The sequence below is a fragment of the Micropterus dolomieu genome, linkage group LG23 (genome assembly GCF_021292245.1).
Source record: "Micropterus dolomieu isolate WLL.071019.BEF.003 ecotype Adirondacks linkage group LG23, ASM2129224v1, whole genome shotgun sequence".
Classification (NCBI taxonomy): domain Eukaryota; kingdom Metazoa; phylum Chordata; class Actinopteri; order Centrarchiformes; family Centrarchidae; genus Micropterus; species Micropterus dolomieu.
In genome coordinates, this window is record NC_060172.1 from 33,874,556 (window position 1) to 33,893,703 (window position 19,148).

The 19,148-nt window shown below is 39.7% G+C and overlaps 1 protein-coding gene across 2 annotated transcripts in view; it reads right to left on the minus strand.

The window, feature by feature from the left end:
- Nucleotides 1-17,776, minus strand: part of ntm (neurotrimin) — a 159,950-nt gene extending 142,174 nt beyond the window's left edge. Inside the window, exon 1 of one of the 2 annotated variants that reach the window (XM_046039401.1) lies at nt 17,084-17,776. In XM_046039401.1, the coding sequence (XP_045895357.1) occupies nt 17,084-17,256 (173 nt within the window). In that variant the 5' untranslated portion in view covers nt 17,257-17,776. The remainder of the gene's footprint in view (nt 1-17,083) is intronic. The other variant, XM_046039400.1, reaches the window with a different exon arrangement.
- Nucleotides 17,777-19,148: the final 1,372 nt, after the last annotated feature.

A 19,148-nucleotide genomic window follows, 5' to 3' on the forward strand; every position in this document is an offset into this window, starting at 1 on the left:
GTCGTTTTGATGTAGATGTTTGGAGATCAACTCGAGTAGTGTGGATGGGGCCTAACAGAAAGACAGACATCTACATCTTTAGCTATTACCACTAGAAGTGTAAAACATTTCTCTGATAGGGGTAAATCCCCCACAACCATGTTTTCCAGCCGTCTTCCCACACCTGAATAAGTATGATACACTGAGTGTATTACATGTCCATGCACCCATGGTTAAATTGCCTGTCAAATAAATCTTGCTGTTTTATGATGGTAAATAACCCTCGGTACCTGTTGTTGACCTCCCCCCCCACAACACACACACACGCCTATCCATTCTTCACACTACCCGTAACCCTCAGCAGAGTACAGTGAGTTCATCACATCCAATTTCTCCATTGACCTCTGTGGTAAAATTAAAAAGCAAGTCCTCACCCAGAAAGGACACTCACTTAAACCGTATGAAAGGACACCACACGGAGCTCTGAGAGAGTGAGTATGAAGGGGCACGCTTATGTTTTTCAAAATGATTCTTAACATACAGTATCATTTAACTTCACAATAGATTTTAAGGAAAATGTCAAGGTTAGCTACCAGTACACTATAATTTTGCCAAAATATCTAGAATAATTCAGTCATCACCAAATATTATAGTTATTGTAGATATTTCAACCCCACCCTGTAATAGTAACACTAAACCTGAGTCCTACCTCTAAAATAACTGTCACTGAACCGAATCTTAATCACAAACTTTAACTGAACACTTGGAGATGTGAGGACATGCAAAATGCTGTTACTCTGTTAGGTTTCCTCACTTGTGTATCTTTTTGAGGATATTTTTCTACACAACCACCAGGGTGTGAACTACGGGGGAGCCAAGGGGAGCTTAGCTCCACTTAATAAGATATCAACTCCCCTAAAAGCATGATTTGTGATATTTTGGGGGTCTCTAAAATATTGACAGCATGCTTTACATTAATCTCAGTATTTCTCTATCATCATGGATCATGCAGACCGTCAGACTTCATCCAGCCAGAGGGAACTATGACCTGACCGTCTGCAGCGGGCCAGTCCCTCCACAATCTCCTGTTCCTGGTCTGCCTCACTCCTTCTCCGGTACGGATTGTGTCACTAGTACAGCTGACGTGCCGTGAATGGTTCGTGATTGTTCCCTCTGGCTGGATGAATATTACCCATGATCCATGCACTACCGCAGCGCCATGCAACTTTCTAAATTCTTCACTCTCACAGAGAAAAAGAAAGGTCAGGTCGCCAACACAGCCGCAGATGTTGTGTGAACCGTAATTGTAGCAAAATGGCTACAAATGATAATAAAAATTATTATAATTATAATAATAATAAGACAAAGATGCCTGATACTTTCACAGTCAGCCCCAGGCCTACATGCTTGCAGCTATTATTGATTCAGCAGTAAGAATCACTGTCCCCCCGCCCCCCGTCCAGGGAAAAATGAAAGCTATGGTATAGTTCGCACACTGACAAGCACAGAGATATAACCACAACCCCCACCACCACCACACACACACACACACACACACACACACAACCACACAAATCACACACACACACACACACACACACACACAACCACACAAATCACACACACACACACACAAAACCACACAAATCACACACACACACACACACACAACCACACAAATCACACACACACACACACACAACCACACAAATCACACACACACACACACACACAACCACACAAATCACACACACACACACACAACCACACAAATCACACACACACAGAGACAGGCAGTTTGTGATCAGCCATGAAGGGTGTGTTGGAGCTTTAGCCCAGAGCCCTGCCTGTTCTAACTCCACTCTGCCGGTCTCTCCACTTTGAAGTGTAAAGCCAGTAAAAACTTATTTTAGCCAGAGGACAGGATTCTTGGGCACAATTATGACTGAAAACTAAATAACACTGTTTGTTTTCCTTTTAAATACCAGCTGCCGTTTGAGTGAAAGCAGAGGTACGGTATTCACTTAATGAGTTGGATGTGCTCATTCGTTCATTATTTGTCACCAATCGTTCATGGAAAGGAGATGCCAGATGCTGCAGCTAGAGTGTATGTTTACTACTAATGCTACCGTTTATCTTTCATTACAAATATTTTACATTGGACACCTTTTCTTTTTACAGTGTATCTGCCAGACTATCCATTTTCTGAACTTGCATTACTTTTGGCATCAAACCCTGGCTTATGCAAGAGAAGTGAAGTTTTTAACAGACTTGAACACTTTATTAGGTACACCTGTACAATTGCTTGTTAACACAAATAGCTAATCAGCCAATCACATGGCAGCAACTCAATGCATTTAGGCATGTAGACATGGTCAAGACAACTTTCTGAAGTTCAAACCGAGCATCAGAATGGGGAAGAAAGGGGACCACACCGAGTGCCACTCCTGTCAGCTAAGAACAGGAAACTGAGGCTACAATTCACACAGGCTCACCAAACCAAAAAGATTGGTAAAACGTGGCCTGGTCTGATGACTCTTGATTTCAGCTGTGACATTCAGATGGTAGGGTCAGAATTTGATGTAAACAGCATGAAAGCATGGATCCATCCTGCCTTGTATCAACGGTGGTGATGTAATGGTGTGGGGGAAATTTTCTTGACACACTTTGGGCCCCACTGAGCATCGAGCATAAACACGACAGCCTACCTGAGTATTGTTGCTGACCATGTCCATCCCTTTATGACCACAGTCACTCACTCTTCACAGTAACACACTCTTCTGATGGCTTCTTCCAGCAGGATAATGCACCATGTCACAAAGCTCAAATCATCTCAACCTGGTTTCTTTAACATGACAATTAGTTCACTGTACTCCAGTGGCCTCCACAGTCACCAGATCTCAATCCAATAAAGCCCCTTTGGGATGTGGTGGAACTGATGATTCTCATCATGGATGTGCAGCCGACAAATCTGCAGCAACTACGTGATGTTATCATGTCAATATGGACCAAAGTCTCTGAGGAATGTTTCCAACACCTTGTTGAAAGTATGCCACAAAGAATTAAGGCAGTTCTGAAGGCAAAAGGGGGTCCAACCCAGTACTAGCAAGGTGTACCTAATAAAGTGGCAGTGAGTGTAGTATAATTGCAGCATAAGGTGGCCCTATATGTAGGCCCTCTAAAGTGAATGGCCAAATACGGTTCTAGTCTCTGCAGAGACTTGGAGGTTTTGACAATGTTGTGGTGGCCAGCGCTATCTTTTTTACGCTGCTGTGTGTTGACGTCAGTATGTTGGGGTGAGAGACGCCAACAAGCTCAACAAGCTAGTTAGGAAGGTCTGCACAGTGATTAGAGGTAGAGTTGAGCTGGTAACAAATAGTCTACGTATGGCTGCCTTCTATGCCAACATGTAGTGAATACATATTGAAGCAGCAGCAATTTAATTAACATTCTCCACAATTAACAGTTGCCCTCAGTAAGGCAAATTCCTCTTTAACAGGCAGTCTTTATAGGTTTGAACCAAGGATGAAAACTTAGACTAGTCATGCAGAGCTATTTAATGTTTGGACAATCAACTTAAAAGACAACACCTGGGCAACAAGAAACATCTGTCAGTCACATGTTCCAATAGTTTTGCTCACTTGAAAAATGGGTGGGTTCAAACAAAGGGTGGTAGGTCCTGAGTTGTTTAACACATCTAGATGTGAATACCAGGAAATGAGAGCTGAAATTCTGAAGTCTTGTCTCATACTCATTTTTTGATCTTAAACTCAAATGTCTTCAGTGAACGACAAAAACAAGGAATTTGCCTTACCGTTCCAATATTTTTGGAGGGGACTGTATAGTTAAATTTAGCTCAGTTTTACACTAAGCCATGTTTCTTGTTTACTGCATGCTTGGATGCATTCAGTTCCATATGCATTTCAGCCAGCTGTTTTCTCCCGTGGAGCTTGTGCTTCTTCAGCCATGGACGTTCCCGCATGGAGACTCAGGATGAGTCAGTTGTTTCTCAAAGAGTTCTTTACATCTCGGACACCCACTTGGCTGGGCGTGCTGGAAAAGTGTCGGTTACTTAGTAGTTTGGTAAACTCAAAGTTTGTTACAGTTTATGACTCAGCTCCGGACCAAGGTCCCAAAGGCGGTTGGCAGAGCTTTTTGTAAAAAATAAAATCCTACTGAAAATGGATTTCAGTATAACACAGTTCAGTGTTTCCCACAAAATGACAGTGTAACTGCAGCAGCGGGCACAGAGGTATATTTTATTTGAAAATATTTGAGAGAATACATAACTTGTTCCTATTTCTGTCACACAACTACACCTGTTCCTCACTGCACACTGGCTTAGCAAGTCTGTGTGGAAAACACAGCTTATTTTGGCCTTACAGGTATTACAAATTTTGAGCTTTATCTCTTCTTCAGTCACGGTGAAGAACTTCTTTGCAGATGACATGTTTTAGAGTGCGCGTGGGTGAGTGTGTGTGACTATAGTCAGTTATTGTCTGTGCCGCTGTGCGCATGACATGAACCATCGTGTGGCACATCATGCCTGTAAATGTGACCGGCACAGGATCAGATATGTGAGACGGATAGGCCTCTTATCTTGGTCTCTCTCCTCCTCTCCTTCTCCTTGCCTGTGTGTCCAAGTGCTTGCTTATGGTGGGAATTGTTGGTAAATCTTATTACAAAAAGTACGGTCTAGACCTGCTCTGTATGAAAAGTGCAATGAGATAACTTGTGTTACGAATTGGCACTATATAAATATAGTTGAATTGAACTTGGATATTGCTAAAATCAAACCCAAAGTGACTAATGTGTTCCTGCATGTGCATTTGGTTGTCTGATAAAATTAACTCAACCTGTATCTCAATTCAGCACAATCCACACAGCTGTAATAAATCCCTGCACATGTTTATGTTCATTACCTTCTTTTAATTTTTGGCCACGCTAGCAGCATGGCTCGAGGGGTGGCAATGTTTGTGTGTCGGCCAACCAGTCCTCTTTGGTCCAGAATAAAATATCTTTATAACTGGAAATCCTCTGACATTGGTGGTCCAATCAAAATTGGGTTTGCAGTTGTAGTCACTTGTGAAATGTCTCGACAACTATTGGATAGATTGCTCTGAAATTTGGTTTCACCATCCATGCCCTTCTCAGGATGAATTATAATAACTTGGTGGTTTTGTTAGCATGCTAATAAATTAAACTAAGATGGTGAGCATGGTAAACATATACCTGATAGCACTGGCATGTTAATATTTATGCACACTGACACCTGAGTTTCAGTACTGATACAAAATCCTCCAAACTTCTCAAATGTGCCAGTTTAATTTTGTCACCTTTCAGCTTTCAATACCCAATGCTATTGACACGCTTCAGATGACATTGAAAATATATTGAGGGTTGATATCCAGCCCTATTTCTGAAATGTATATCAAATTTGAAATATCAGTGGGGGATAATGGATTTAAATTGATTTCACCTCATCCCTGATGAAGTCATATGTTCAGTGTAGTACTTTATCTGTAGTGGTATCAAAGCACAATCTGCAGCCAGTTTGTGTTCTAAAACCTTAGTTTTCAAAGTGTATTAGGACAGCAACTGAGGATTATATGGTCCAAAGAATCTCCCTAAAAGCAAAAGGTTAGGTCTTGAAAGCTTAGTTTGTCCCACCAACAGTATAAAAGCCAAATATATTCAATTTACTATCCCATAAGACAAAGAAAAGCCAAAAAACCTCTTTATTGACAAGCTGAAACAAAGGAATGTTTGGTATTTTTGCAAAAAAAGGCAAATATTATTTGATTATTATAATAGATGACGAATCATTTTCTGTCAATGAAGCAGCGTTTCATTTATAAACCTCTGAACTGTATATTCAGTTTCTTTGTTTAATTCCATGTTTTTTAAGACCTAATTGTCCTACATGTTTAAAGTATTACTTTTCTTTGTGTCTTTGGTTTAATTAAAGTGGATTGTGTTCCAGTGTTTTCAGACTATTGCTCAAAGTCTATACTACCTTGCCAAAACTTTTTGTTTGCCCGTACTTCATGATTCATACCTTTGCACATTTTATGACCTCTGTCAGAGCTCTATATTTTGCACTGTGCCTGTGTCTGGTCTGCCAAAGCAATGGTGAGCTATATCCATAACTAATCCTTGTCTTGGTAAACAGCGCATGTGTGTGTGTCTGTGTGTGTACGCATGAGCATGGTGCCCTGCAGTATTCATATCTTGGCGCTAAAGGGGAGGTGGAGCTGAGAATCTTTTAAGCACATAATCCTGAGCTCTCCACCTCTCTCCCACCATCTCCTCTACCCAGACAGGACTGAAGCCCTCCTTAAGTCGACGAGACGCTGCAGCAAAGCTCCGCTCGTGTTCCCCATGGGTCTCTTTATTGTAATCAAAATGAGTATTACTTTAACTATGCTGGTGGCACAGTCATAGGTGTTGCAAGCAAAATGCTTGATTTCAACACTTGGACCTAAATACTGATATGAATACAAAAACTCAAAAATATAAAAATATTTTATTAATGTTATTATTGTTTGTTTATTGTAACTTACTGTATGTTTTAGAAATACTTCTCAGCTGAGTGTCATTGGGATCCCTCTCCCAAGACGGATAGAAGAATAATAATGAGTTCAGTTTTAATAATTTGTCCAATTATTTCAAAGTTAACTGGTTTATTTTTACTATCTCTTAATGTACTTCAAATTGAAAACTTTTAGGCTCCATACAGGGGCATACTTTGTTTCACAATGGCTGAAATAACTTGAACATGAAAACAGTAACTATCTTTTATGTGGAACCGTTTATTTGCAGTACAATTGAAATTTTGAGCGTGAATTGTCTAAAACATCAGCTTCAGCTTGGTTATTTGGGCAACAGCCGTATCAGGAGATTATTAACTTTACAGAATTGGTACCAAAAAGCTTCAAATTGCTGGGGTTAGGGCTATAAAAATCCATTTGCGCAATCCAACCTGCCCAGTACTCATTTCAAAATTCCTGGATAGCCGAAAAATGAATGTTCACACAAGGGCACTTGTCCAATCAGCCACACTTCATCACAGTGGCTTTGTAATTTCCTGGACAGCATTCAAGGCGGAATTAAATCACTTCAAAGCAAGACAAGTGTGAGAGGGGAGACAGAGAGAGGAAAAAAGATATCTTCCAGGAATTACTGACGATGAACCGCCACTATTCTACAGTTCAGCAAGTCCTCACTCTGTAATCCACTGGAGATATGAGATTCATCTCATCAACGATACAGAGAGCCTATAAATGTAGGCCAAGCTCTTTCCCAGAGCATCTTCATGAATTACTGTTGTGAAATACAACACCAGACACTACAACACTCTTCTGTCTTTTTCAATTAAGTTTTGTTGATGAAATGTGTGATTGCAATACCTGACATGACCTAACAGTTTTCAGCCTGCTGCCTTTTAGCTGTTGGATGCCTAATTATACCCTACACGTCTGATTTGGTACTTCAAATCATGCTGAAATTAATGACCTTTTCAACTTAAATTGCTTTAACTTTGCTTAACTTTGACTTAACTGTATCTTTAATGATGGCAAATAAGTATACAATCAAACATCTTGGAACAGTCTTGCCCTAACCCTCACCAGATAAACTTTTTTTTTTCTCTGATAACTGTTTTGTTGGTTTCAAATGAATGCTGTGTTACCATCAAAGTCCTGTTTCCACCTGAAATTTGTCAAATTACTGAACTAAGATGATGTCAAAATGCCACTTAATTAGAAAGACAGAAAATAATTCTATATATGGCTTTCTTCCCAATTAATTGGAAACTAGAGGTCAGACTTTCATCTCCCCACCATTTTCCACATGACTGTTTACAAATCAAGTCCAAAGATGTTTGATAATCAAACAAGGATCAATATTACCCCCCCTGCTATTTACTCTATACATAGTGGTGGAGTATTTAGCAGCTAAAGAGCCAGATGCTTCCCCCAGGACTAACAGAGCTAGACGGAGGCTGATAGAGACCAATCCAGGGCTAAAAGAGGGGGAATTTTGGACTTACATTTAACAGGTGGACACAAACACAGCTCCAAATGAATAATAGTGTTGCTCTGGAACTGGTGGAAGTGTAAGCAAGGAACTGTTTTCTAACAAGTTCACCATATCAACTTTTAAGGTGATGATATGTCAGTGTTGTGTTCGCAACTTGTTCCTGCTGCCTCCACCTGGCCAAGAAATTCCATTTTGCAGGTTTAAGGTTTTACTTACTGATAGTTTTAATAATACAGTATGTATGAATGTTGTAATTAGTGTAATGACTGTGGTGTGTGACTGAATCATCTTGCTGCAGTCTTTTATAAGAGATATCAACCTCAATAAAACTTATAGAATAAATAAGTTTACCTGTCACCCATCTGTATGTACATTTTGCATGTCAAAATAGATCTGTGCCATTTTAAGCAAGAATAGAAATGAAAACTATCCAAATATCTCAGGAAGATCTCAAAACTGCACCACACCTAAATCATAGTGAAATCCACATGCTATACACAAACAGTCTGAAGAACCATATTGCACTACAGTCTCCTCATACAAAAATAACGCATGTTTATGGTCATTTTACTGACGATGCACACCATCTTCAGTCTCTCTTTGCCACTTTGGCTAAGTGACGAACACTAAGAGAAAATATCAAACCATCCATCTACCACTGCTTAATTAAATGAGAAAAATGCTTTCAGCTGTATTACAACTCTATTAGAAAGGACTATAAAATCTTGTTAACTGATGAAATTGTAAAGTGATCCTATTCTGCTGCCATTCTGCTTTCAGAGTCTTTTTATTTTGATGGAGAAACCCCTTTCTGGCACAGTAATGTTACAGTTATCCATCAGTCCCAAGTTTTCACTTGGGACTGATGGATGGCAGCCTGGGTAGATGATGCAAGGTGAAAGAAAATGGAATTACAGCGAGAATCATTAGCATCCCTCTGAGAAGTGAAATTATCAGCTTTCCAATCTTGGCCCATGGCATATAAGGAATAAAATGAATGTCTCCCTAAAAAGAACGCTGCTTTAACTCCTAACATAGACTGGATAGGAAACTCTTCGTGGGTGACAGCACTGATTCAGACACTGGTGGTTCCATTCATGACATCAAAGCACAAAACAAGCTGAAAGCCACCTGTGAGAATACAAATTCATGCATGTGTCAAGCAAACATTTCTACATGCAAACTAAATATCAAGGCAATTAAAAGCTTCTCCCTTTCTGCAAAAGAGCCTCGTCCCTGAAACATTTAACTTGAATCCCAAATGCTTCCCTCAGGCATCTAGGAGAGAAAGGAATAAATGTTAACATGATGTGACTCTGAGACTAGCACAGTCTGTGCAGGTAGATAAGCGTCTCAGGAGATTGTCGGCAACTGTGGTGATGTTCATTAATTGCAGTCTCAGGAGGCAGCATGTCTCTTTCTTAGTCATTTTGAGTGGGCAGGGCCTAAGGAAATTAATGGGCTTCTTACATAGTCCAATTTTACTGTGTTTTATGTGCCAATACGCTAGCATACACATTAACAAAAAAAAGCTAAGTTTGACTTTATATAGCTTAAAATTCTATGTCATGTATTATGAATATATATGTGGCTCTCTCGCGCTTGGAAACAAAATTTTCTTTATACTACCTGTGCATTTAACTTCTGTCATTACATTCCACAAAGATTTAAAAGCCTATTGAGTCACGAAAGCCAACAATAATTAAGAATAATTTCATTCTATTCCATTTCTATCATATCATACAGCGTGTGTATATATATATTAGTGCTGGGCAACGATACATTTTTTTAATCGCGATTAATCACATTGTTATGCACAAAATTTAATAATGAATTCTAAAGTAGTGTATTGCACACTTTTAATTTAAATGTACTGGTATATACACAAAAGTGCAATAACACATGGTTTGCAAACACTTAAAAAACTAATAAAGTGCTTTTTACCAGCAGTATTACCTTTACACAGTAGCAATGAAATATTTCTTGTAAATCTCAACTCAAACATTAATGTAATCAAATCAAATATAAAACCAAAGCTATTTGCCACTACCTTTTATCTAGCTTGTTAAAACAAGTCAGAGTCCAGTTTTCTTGGGGTTTTTTCTGAACAGGTATCAGCAGAAACATTTTTCTTTTAGCAGGGAGCAGCATAAGATTAATTTTACTCTATTATTATTTACACAAAGGTCCAGAACTCTGGTCTGAGCTGCATTTGAAGCAGCGACCCTCCAGTTCCCAGCCTAATCCTTACAGACTAGCTACTACCGCCACCATAAACAGTCTATGTTCAATCAGTAGTTTCCCTGTTAGAGTGAGGTGAAGTGGTCGAGCACAAGCGGGTGCGTTCCCCTGAAACTGTCGCGGTGGTGCTCGCCTCACACACATGTCCGCCCACTGCCGTCTTGAACTTTTTGTTTGTGGCGTGCAGCACAAATTATTGGAAGAGAGACTGATCCTCTCTGTTTGTGAGTTTCCAGAATCTGTTACTGTTAACTAAATAGGACACCAACAACTAAAATGTGATGTAGGCCTATCAGGTATTAATTAATGCGTTAACAAAATAATAGCGCATTAACATGCCCTGCCCTAATATATACAAATGATTCCCGGTCAGGGCCTTTAAGCTATAACATAGATTGCCATTTCAGCCAGGTTTTTGTTATACTTGTAGTTTACTGAAACTAAGACAATTTATTATGCAGGTTAGACTATGGAAATATGCAGTCGCCAATTGAAAAAAGCTGATCATTTGCTTTTGCTGTGGAGATTTGTCTTTGTGAAGCAAGCTCAGATCAGTCAATCAGACTGAAACACTTCTCTCATCTACTTCTGGGTGCAATCAAACTGCATCACAGTTTGGTAGAAAATCATCTTCTCCAGACTGTCTGCTTCTGGTTATACAGTAATCAACAAAAAAAAAAAAAAACTACAGTTTTTCAAGTTTTCTAAGAAAATGTAACAATATTTTTTTTTCTTTTTTGTTATTTAAATATATAAAAATATCTAACATTGGCGTATAAGTATTGGTTTTGTGTATTTAGGTACGTGGCCATGTTATATGCTGCAATAGTGTTTGCTCCACTCTCTCCACAGGGGTTTTTAGCACCGGATCAGCTGAGGAGTCAGATCTCAGATCACATTGAGATAAACTGATAATTAGTTTAATTTAGACATCATCTCCACAAACCAGGCCACAGCACGAAAAACAACAACACAAACACAAAGGGAAATGGCAGCTCTGACTTTCTTTAATTTAAAATGTAATACCACCCTCAGTTTTGGCAGCGACCATGGGGAGCTTGTTAGCACAGAGCGCAGCAGGGATGGTGAGTCCCACATCTTAGCTGATGGAGGGTGCCATCCAAGCATCACTTATGCAACTGCTAATACTTCTCTTAATGCCCTGTTTTCTGTCTGTTTCTTTTTTTGCTGTTTTCCAATACCACTACCCTGTAACCTGGGGCAGCTGTGGCTCAAGAGATAGAGCGGGTTGCCCATTAATCGGAAGGGCGGCAGTTCAATCCCCAGCTCCTCCAAGCTGCATGTCAAAGTGTCCTTGGGCAAGATAATGAACCCTGAATTTCGCCTGTTGGCTGTTCCACCAGTGTATGAATGTGTATTAATGTTTCTGTTTGAGCACTTAGGTTCAGTGTGTGAATGCAATGTAGTGTAACAGCGCTTTTAGTGATCAAAAAGAGTAGAAAGGCACTATATGGAGCAAAATGTCAATGGTATTATAGCTTAAAAAAGTTATATTCCCTGCAGTCAAAAAAAAAGATCTGTACTATTATCAAAATGAGACATTATGCCTGAAATAAAGACACAGTTCAGGCATTGCTGCACAACTGCACCTCTTTTCCAATGTCCAGATCCCTTCCATCTTTAAAAATCAAAAGAACCTGACTTCATGGACAAATCATGAACTGTAGGAAATTGTATTTATTTTGATGCAGCCACTGTACACAGCAAGATAGCATTACAAGTTGAGCACCTAGCCTCATAACACCATGCGTTTTAGATTGAAATGCCTTTTCAACCTATGTGACTGTGTGAGTGGGCACTCACCAACAAGATGAAAGCAAAGTACGGCCACAGAATTTGTGGATCAATTTCAGACTGATACAGCCATTACTGCTTCGCCTGGAGGACTGATGCACATCGTGGCAAGTTCAGACTTGCCAGTTCCATTGACCTGTGCAGGGCTGAACAGTGGAGTAATAATGGCATCACATGCCAATTTCGAGAGGGCTAGGAGCAAAATTGCTATGTGTTTTCTATCTACAATACAAGCTCTATTGTGCAAGCTGACTTACATATAGTAATATAAATCATCAGAAAAGATAATGAGCTTTGACAATGTACAGGAGAAACATGGGATTGTTACTGATTTGTTATTTGACTGCTACCACTTACAGCAGCAGTGAAGGCTGAAAGTCAGGACCTCCCAGTGCTTCACTGGAACTGTCAAGTACTTCAAGTAGAGCCTACCACTATGGCTCCTATTGTGTTATACTTCCAAATGTGGTCATTTAACATTTCTGTTTACAATTATTTCAAAATAAACATGTAAAGTCTCACTTACAATAGGTATTACAACAGATATTCATCCAAATTCAGCTTCCTTGTGCCACGTTCCTTCAACATTCTCCCACCCTCAATACTTCAGCTTTTGTTGGGTTTTAAGGCCACTTCAAAGTAGGGCTGTCGTGGTGAAGTAATTTCCACCGCGGCAATATGTTGCGATATTATCACATTTTTCATCAATTAAGTAATTTGGTGTCATATAGCAGAGTAAGAGTGTCTGTATCTGTCACCTCACTGCACAGCGAGCCGCTAACAGCAGCTCTATGGTCTGAGCAAGCTAGCTGCTGCGTGTCAACAACATTGCCAAGCAAACTCCTATTTGAGGTTTGACCGTGTCTTTCTCAGACATAGCTATATCATTACCTTCAGGGCATGTCTATCAAGTCAATTTACATATCGCAGCAACGCACGTGCACACACACACACACAAACGTTATAACTAAATATCCACAGAAAGCAACATGAAAATCATCTGCAGGCTTCCGACACTCTACGCTCCTTAGTTAGTGGGATTCAAATGAGGCTTACTGTCCACAGTTTCTCTGTACTGTCCCTCAGGATCACAGCGTTAGTCCAACATTGCCGAGCGTGCTAGCCACATTTGCCGCACAATATGCTAACGCCAAGTTAGCTAACCTTTAAAATAAACAGTAAAACAACACGGCAACACTCACAGCTTCAGAGTTTGTAGACGGGTCACGTACAGCCCATGGCGATCCATCCTTGAACCGTTACAGAGCTTGTTACGGTTTTGAAGCACTCATTTATTAATTTAACAAACCCTGAAGTGTACAGTATGAACATTGCGGTTGTTGCAGTGATTGCCATCCTCCACGGTAGGCTTGACTAATAGCGCTGTATTTCAATTTTGCGGTTATCATGACAGCCCTACTTCAAAGGACATGTATTTATCAGAACAGGTCTGTAAAGCCACCAGGTTATTTCTTAAACTCAGCTACGGCTGGGCGATATGACGGTATATACTATGCAATGGTAGAAGCAATGCTGTTTCCACTGCGAGCTATCCTTTAGTGTCTCTATATTTGGGTTATACATCCATGGGAGGCTATGTAGCAAATCAGGACTGCATTCTGGAATCCAGCTGCCTCGCAGGGTAATGTGATTTGAGGTGGTCTGTACTGTTGTTGGAAACCTGAGCAGTCACCATGTCTCATTGCTTCACTGTGTGAGCTCAAAGTAAATGAAACGACAGCCAAGATGAGCTTCCCTTCACCTTACTAATGACCTGTTGCAACCTGAAGGACCCTGGGGATCCCTGGACACCAGTTTATAATCAGTGTGAGGTGGCAAAGGAATTCCAAATGTCACAGGTTCTAGATACGGCCTGTTGCATTATCAAAAACATTTGGTGAGGAATGATGTCAGATAAGACATAGGGTCAAGAGTAGCTTTTAAAAAATTCTTATTTGTTTTCTGCAGCACTGTGAAAGGGTTGTGGAAGTGATAGTAGTTAGTCAAAAATTACTGATTGTACTGATTACTGACTGAAAGATACTGTACAGAATACCGTTTTAATTAGGGGTGCATGATATTGGATTTTTGCTGATATTCTATATTCTGATATGATCAAACTCATTTTGGCCGATACGGATCCCAATATTTACACATCTTTTTTTATTTCACTGAAGAGAACACCAAGTATCTCCTGTACTAATTTTACCCTATTGTGCTCATTTGTTGTAGAAACAGATACTATTAAACAAGACAAATAACATTTGATTCTACCAAAAATGTATCATTTTACAAATGTAGACATAGACATTCACACCTGAAAAATAAGTAAATGATCTCACTTTGGGGAGGATATATCATCTGCCAGTGCCACACTTTATTTTTAAATAAAACCATAACAACTAAGCTCCATATATTTTCCAAGCTGCAAACAGCACTGTAACAGGGAGCTCTCTATTGCACAAAATAAAAGCAGGTTTATTCCAGACCTAACACCTCAGTCCTTAGGGACAAGGCTGGGGAGGGGATCAGGTCTGCTGCTGTGGCTGTAGCTGAACTAATATCTCTAGTCAGCTGTTCACACTGCTCTAGCAAACTCCTCAGCTTGTGTTTTAGACAAGAGAAGGCAAGTTGGGAGTGCTTAAAATGTCCTACAATCTTCCTCCCGATTGAAACAGTTATACTTAAGGATGGGGATCGAGACCTGGTTCTATCAAGATATAATCAGTAAGGTCTGAGTTCATAGATATTGCTATTGAGTCTAGTGGGACCTATAATGCTACGTAATGTCTCTCGAGAGAAGTCATGTCATTTTTAATCACATCGGATTTAACGTGAAACGCGATGACTTTTAAAAAAACAACTGTTATTTAGTGACGGGTACCAAAACGCAGTAGCCTATTAAACGGAACCGGGAATAAAGACCGTACTGTTTATTTACAGTCTGCTGTAGAGACGGTAAAGTGAAAGTAACGTTAGCTCCAATGTACTCGAGTTGACGACAGCACGCTCGTTACTGTCAGTAAGTTACATGGAATAAAACCTTGGCGAGTAAAAAGACAATAACGTTAGTTCATCAATATATCTGTTCAACAAGCAGAAGCGTGTAAAAAAAAAGCCTTATTTTAATCTGCTCTGTCGACAGTCTCTCATTCTCTATGTTTTAAATAAGAACAGCTAACGTTAGCTTGGCAAGTAGCCACTTGTACAAACCAGCTAACTTAAATTGAAAGCCATATGTAGTCTAACTCTTGAGCTTAGTTTGCCATGTAGCTTAACATTTAGCACATTGTAACCTGTAGTGAATCACAGCAGAGAGTGAGGGGAGGAGGACAAGAGGAAGGACTGACGCCATGTTGCAATAGAGATGTCTTCTGCTGAAACCCTGATAAAGATCCAAACCTGACAATATGAGTGTTTGGCTCTAGCTGCCTGCACCCGCATCTGCGTCAATATCTGCAGATATTATATCGGATCGATAATTATCATTCATCCCTAGTTGTAATGTCACCTATTGGCCTCTATAAATGTGAAATATCATGAATGTCAGCTTTCAGGATACAAAAGCTTTTCAGGAAATCCAGTTTCATCAGATGAACAGTGTTGGGGAGTAGCCTAACTAGTTACATGTTATTTAGTTAGGTAATTTAATTACAAAATACATGTAAATGTTATTAGTTAAACTAATGTGTAATTAAATTACAGTAACTTTTTAAAATGTTCATGATTACATTGAGGGTTATATCTGAAATATTTCTGTAAAAAGCTCGGCTACATGTTGAATACTAATATTAATTTTGTTGCTTTGCATGTTTTTCATATGCACAATATCTTCCTTTGCTATTTCCATCCACAAATGTTTAGTAAAGTTTAATGCTATTCTGAGGCTTTTGATTGGTTCTCATTGAATTTGCAGCGCCACCTGCCTGCCAGGTAAACTGCCTCTCAAGCTATCTTTTTAAAATGGTTAACATTCATTAGAAATTTAGAAAGGTAATCAAAGTTATCATCCCAACCTTTGTTATGAATGATCATCAATTTGATTGATTTCTGAATTTCTGAAATCACTAGCAAGGATATGCTGTAAACTGAATGATATTAGTTATTGTAGGTTTTGATTTTTTTAAATGCTGTTTTTTTGAGATAGGACACAGTAACCACAGCCTATGTATCACTGGGGTATTTTTGCAGTTCATCAGACAGTCTTCAGTCTGACCTCAAGTCCATCAAGTGAAAATACTGAAAATTACTGTCAGCAAGAACAGAAAATGTCAATCATGGTGTCAAGACAGCCTCAAACACACTTCATTCTGTAGTTACATCTGTACAATGTGAATGCAGTGCAGCAGCACTTTAACCATTAGCTGTTCCCATGCCCTCCACCTCCCACACATCACATCTTGCCAACTCTGGTATCCTATCAAATGAAATCCCTTCCTTTGGCCTTTGTGATTGTCATTCATGTTACACTGGACATTTCCGACAGCACTTGAAAGCCACGTAAATCTTTCCATGTCCAGTAAGCCTCCCAGGGCGCAGAGGAGGGGAAAGGTCACCACAGACAATCTCCCATCTTGACGAATTGCTAGTCATCATTTCTCTGGCCGCAGTGTTTACTGGGTTTTCTTTTTTCACCTGCAACATCCTCCCTCAGCCCTCAGCAGAGACTTGACGGGTGTTTTTGCTCCCCCTGTCCCTCCTGAAACACACCTTTCCCTCCACATTTAGTTCTGCACCGTCACACAACAATTAAAACCGCTAAAGCTCTCGTTAACAGCTGCTAAAGATTACCAGAATATGGCTTCTGGATTGAATGTTTTCCAGAGACTAATCCTTGGAAATCCCCCGCCCCCCTTTTTTTCCTCTTGTATTATGTCATGTTTCTGTGTCTCCCCGCTAAATACCCGCTTCAGAAACGAACGCGTGCAGGCAGCGCTCAACTTTGGGAACAGAAATGTGAAGCAGCAGCGGGAGGAGGAAACGCTAAAAAAAAAGTGTGTTGACTCACCTGAGAAAGACAGTCTCTCCTTGTCGGACGGTGATATTGTCCATCACTTTGTTGTCGGATTGAGAATCCCCTTGGCTGCGGACTGGCAACCCTGCAGGCACAAGAAGCAAAATCCTCAGAGAGAGAAGAACTGTGCATTTGGAAAAAGCGACAAAGTATCTCCGGACAGACATCGTCTTCAGCCTTAAGATGTGTAGAAAAAAATCCCACAGCGAGACAACGATTCTGGTTTCGCCCCGTAAATGGTCCCGTGGAGATTATTTACCCCCAGTTCATTAGACTTAATCCAAATCTTCTCTCCAGGTAGCCGCGGTGTGCAGGGGAGGAGAGACACTCGACCCTATCTGACTGCACTGTAAAACATCCGATTTCTATTGTTTGTTTGTTTTTTAAAGGAAAAGAAAACCAGAATCCCTCCTCACTAAGGGTCCGGCGGCGGGTAGCTACTGTCCTTATTTCTTCACCAAGTTTTTTAACATAAAGTCATAAAGAATAAACAGTAGGCTATTTACAGTTAATATGCAGCGTAAATATTCCTAAATGCTATGCGAACAAGAAAAAAACATTAGTCATATTCAGTGGGAGAGAGAGACGCCAAGTTTGAGATTTGCATCGGTTGTCATTGAGTTGCTTCTCTCTCGGTGCTCCATAGGCTGTAATGAGCACTTTCCGACTGGCTACGTCAGAGACGGACAGTTGGGGTAGTGGTGAGAGCAAAATGGATTCACATTTGCATCAAATATACCCTCATGATTAAAAGAAAAACCTAATATTAATCATGTAGACAGTGAGTCAGTTGTGCACATGGAGTTTAGTGGATTATTTGAAGCTCTAGCTTTATAGTTATAGTTCACAATGGCATTTTTTTCTCCTATAGATAGATAGTTTCATACACTTCCAGATGGTGTTGAACAATATTTATTTATCATAAAAATATATATATATAGCAGAAAACTATTTAGTTTTGTATCACTGACCAGGACAAAGACAAGCAGAAATTCTTGTGATATTTTAAGGAAGCATTCTTCCTTAAAATATGACAAATGATTAAAGAATGATTAATCTATTATCAAAGTAGTAGCTGATTACATTTTCCATTGATGAACTAAGAAAGTAATCGTTGTGGCTCTATTATAGCTCTACCTCTAAACCTTTAATAATACAGAACAGAAGAACCCAATAATGAAAAACAAACTCCACAAAAAACTTCCTCATTATGCAAACTGCTTCTCCAGATATGTGCACATTTGCATCTTTTTACTACAGACATTTTTTCTAATGGCCAATTTGCAGCCTGTGTGATATGAAAATCAGCACAGCCACTGTGACTTAAAGGGGAGCTACAAAACGTCTAAAAGACAAAATGAAAAATTATTTCACATTATTTCTTCTGGTGGCTAATAAAGCACAAATCATACTTTCCACATCCACGTAGCTTCAAGGGTCTGCAGAAATTCTGTCTTGTGCTCGTCTCCATGCATTACCCAAATTCCATTTTTACGTACAAGCATGCAGACTGCTGTTGAGTCCATGGATGTCCGTGTACACAGTTACCCTATATAGTATACCGTACAGCTTGAGTTAGAATGGCCTTCTGTGTGATATATCATGAACTTAACTGACATTAACTGACTCTTCGTGCTGCTGTTTCACTACAATTGAGCATTTACCATTAACTCTATAACTGCCTCTGTTGGCCAGAGTTACTGCTGCTTCTGCAAATGTTACATAGTCTCACTATTAGGGGTGTTCTTTAAAAGCCCTTTGCCATAGTATAATAATTGCAGTGTTGTGTATGTTATTCATACAAATGTGTCGGTTAGGGGTCAGCAGCCGTTGCACCACCAAAAGGTTCGATTATACGTTATACAGTTTCACACTAAAACTGCTCTGTTCGGTTGCACTATGTCTACTTAACTACAACTTAACAAAATAAACTGTAATCAGAACATTGTCACAGTGAGTTAAGTTTCTTCTGTTGCCTCATCTGGATAAAATAGGAAGAGAAAAACATTACTGACTACATGGAAATTAAGCAGCCTGTAACAAAAAAGTAGTGTGAACT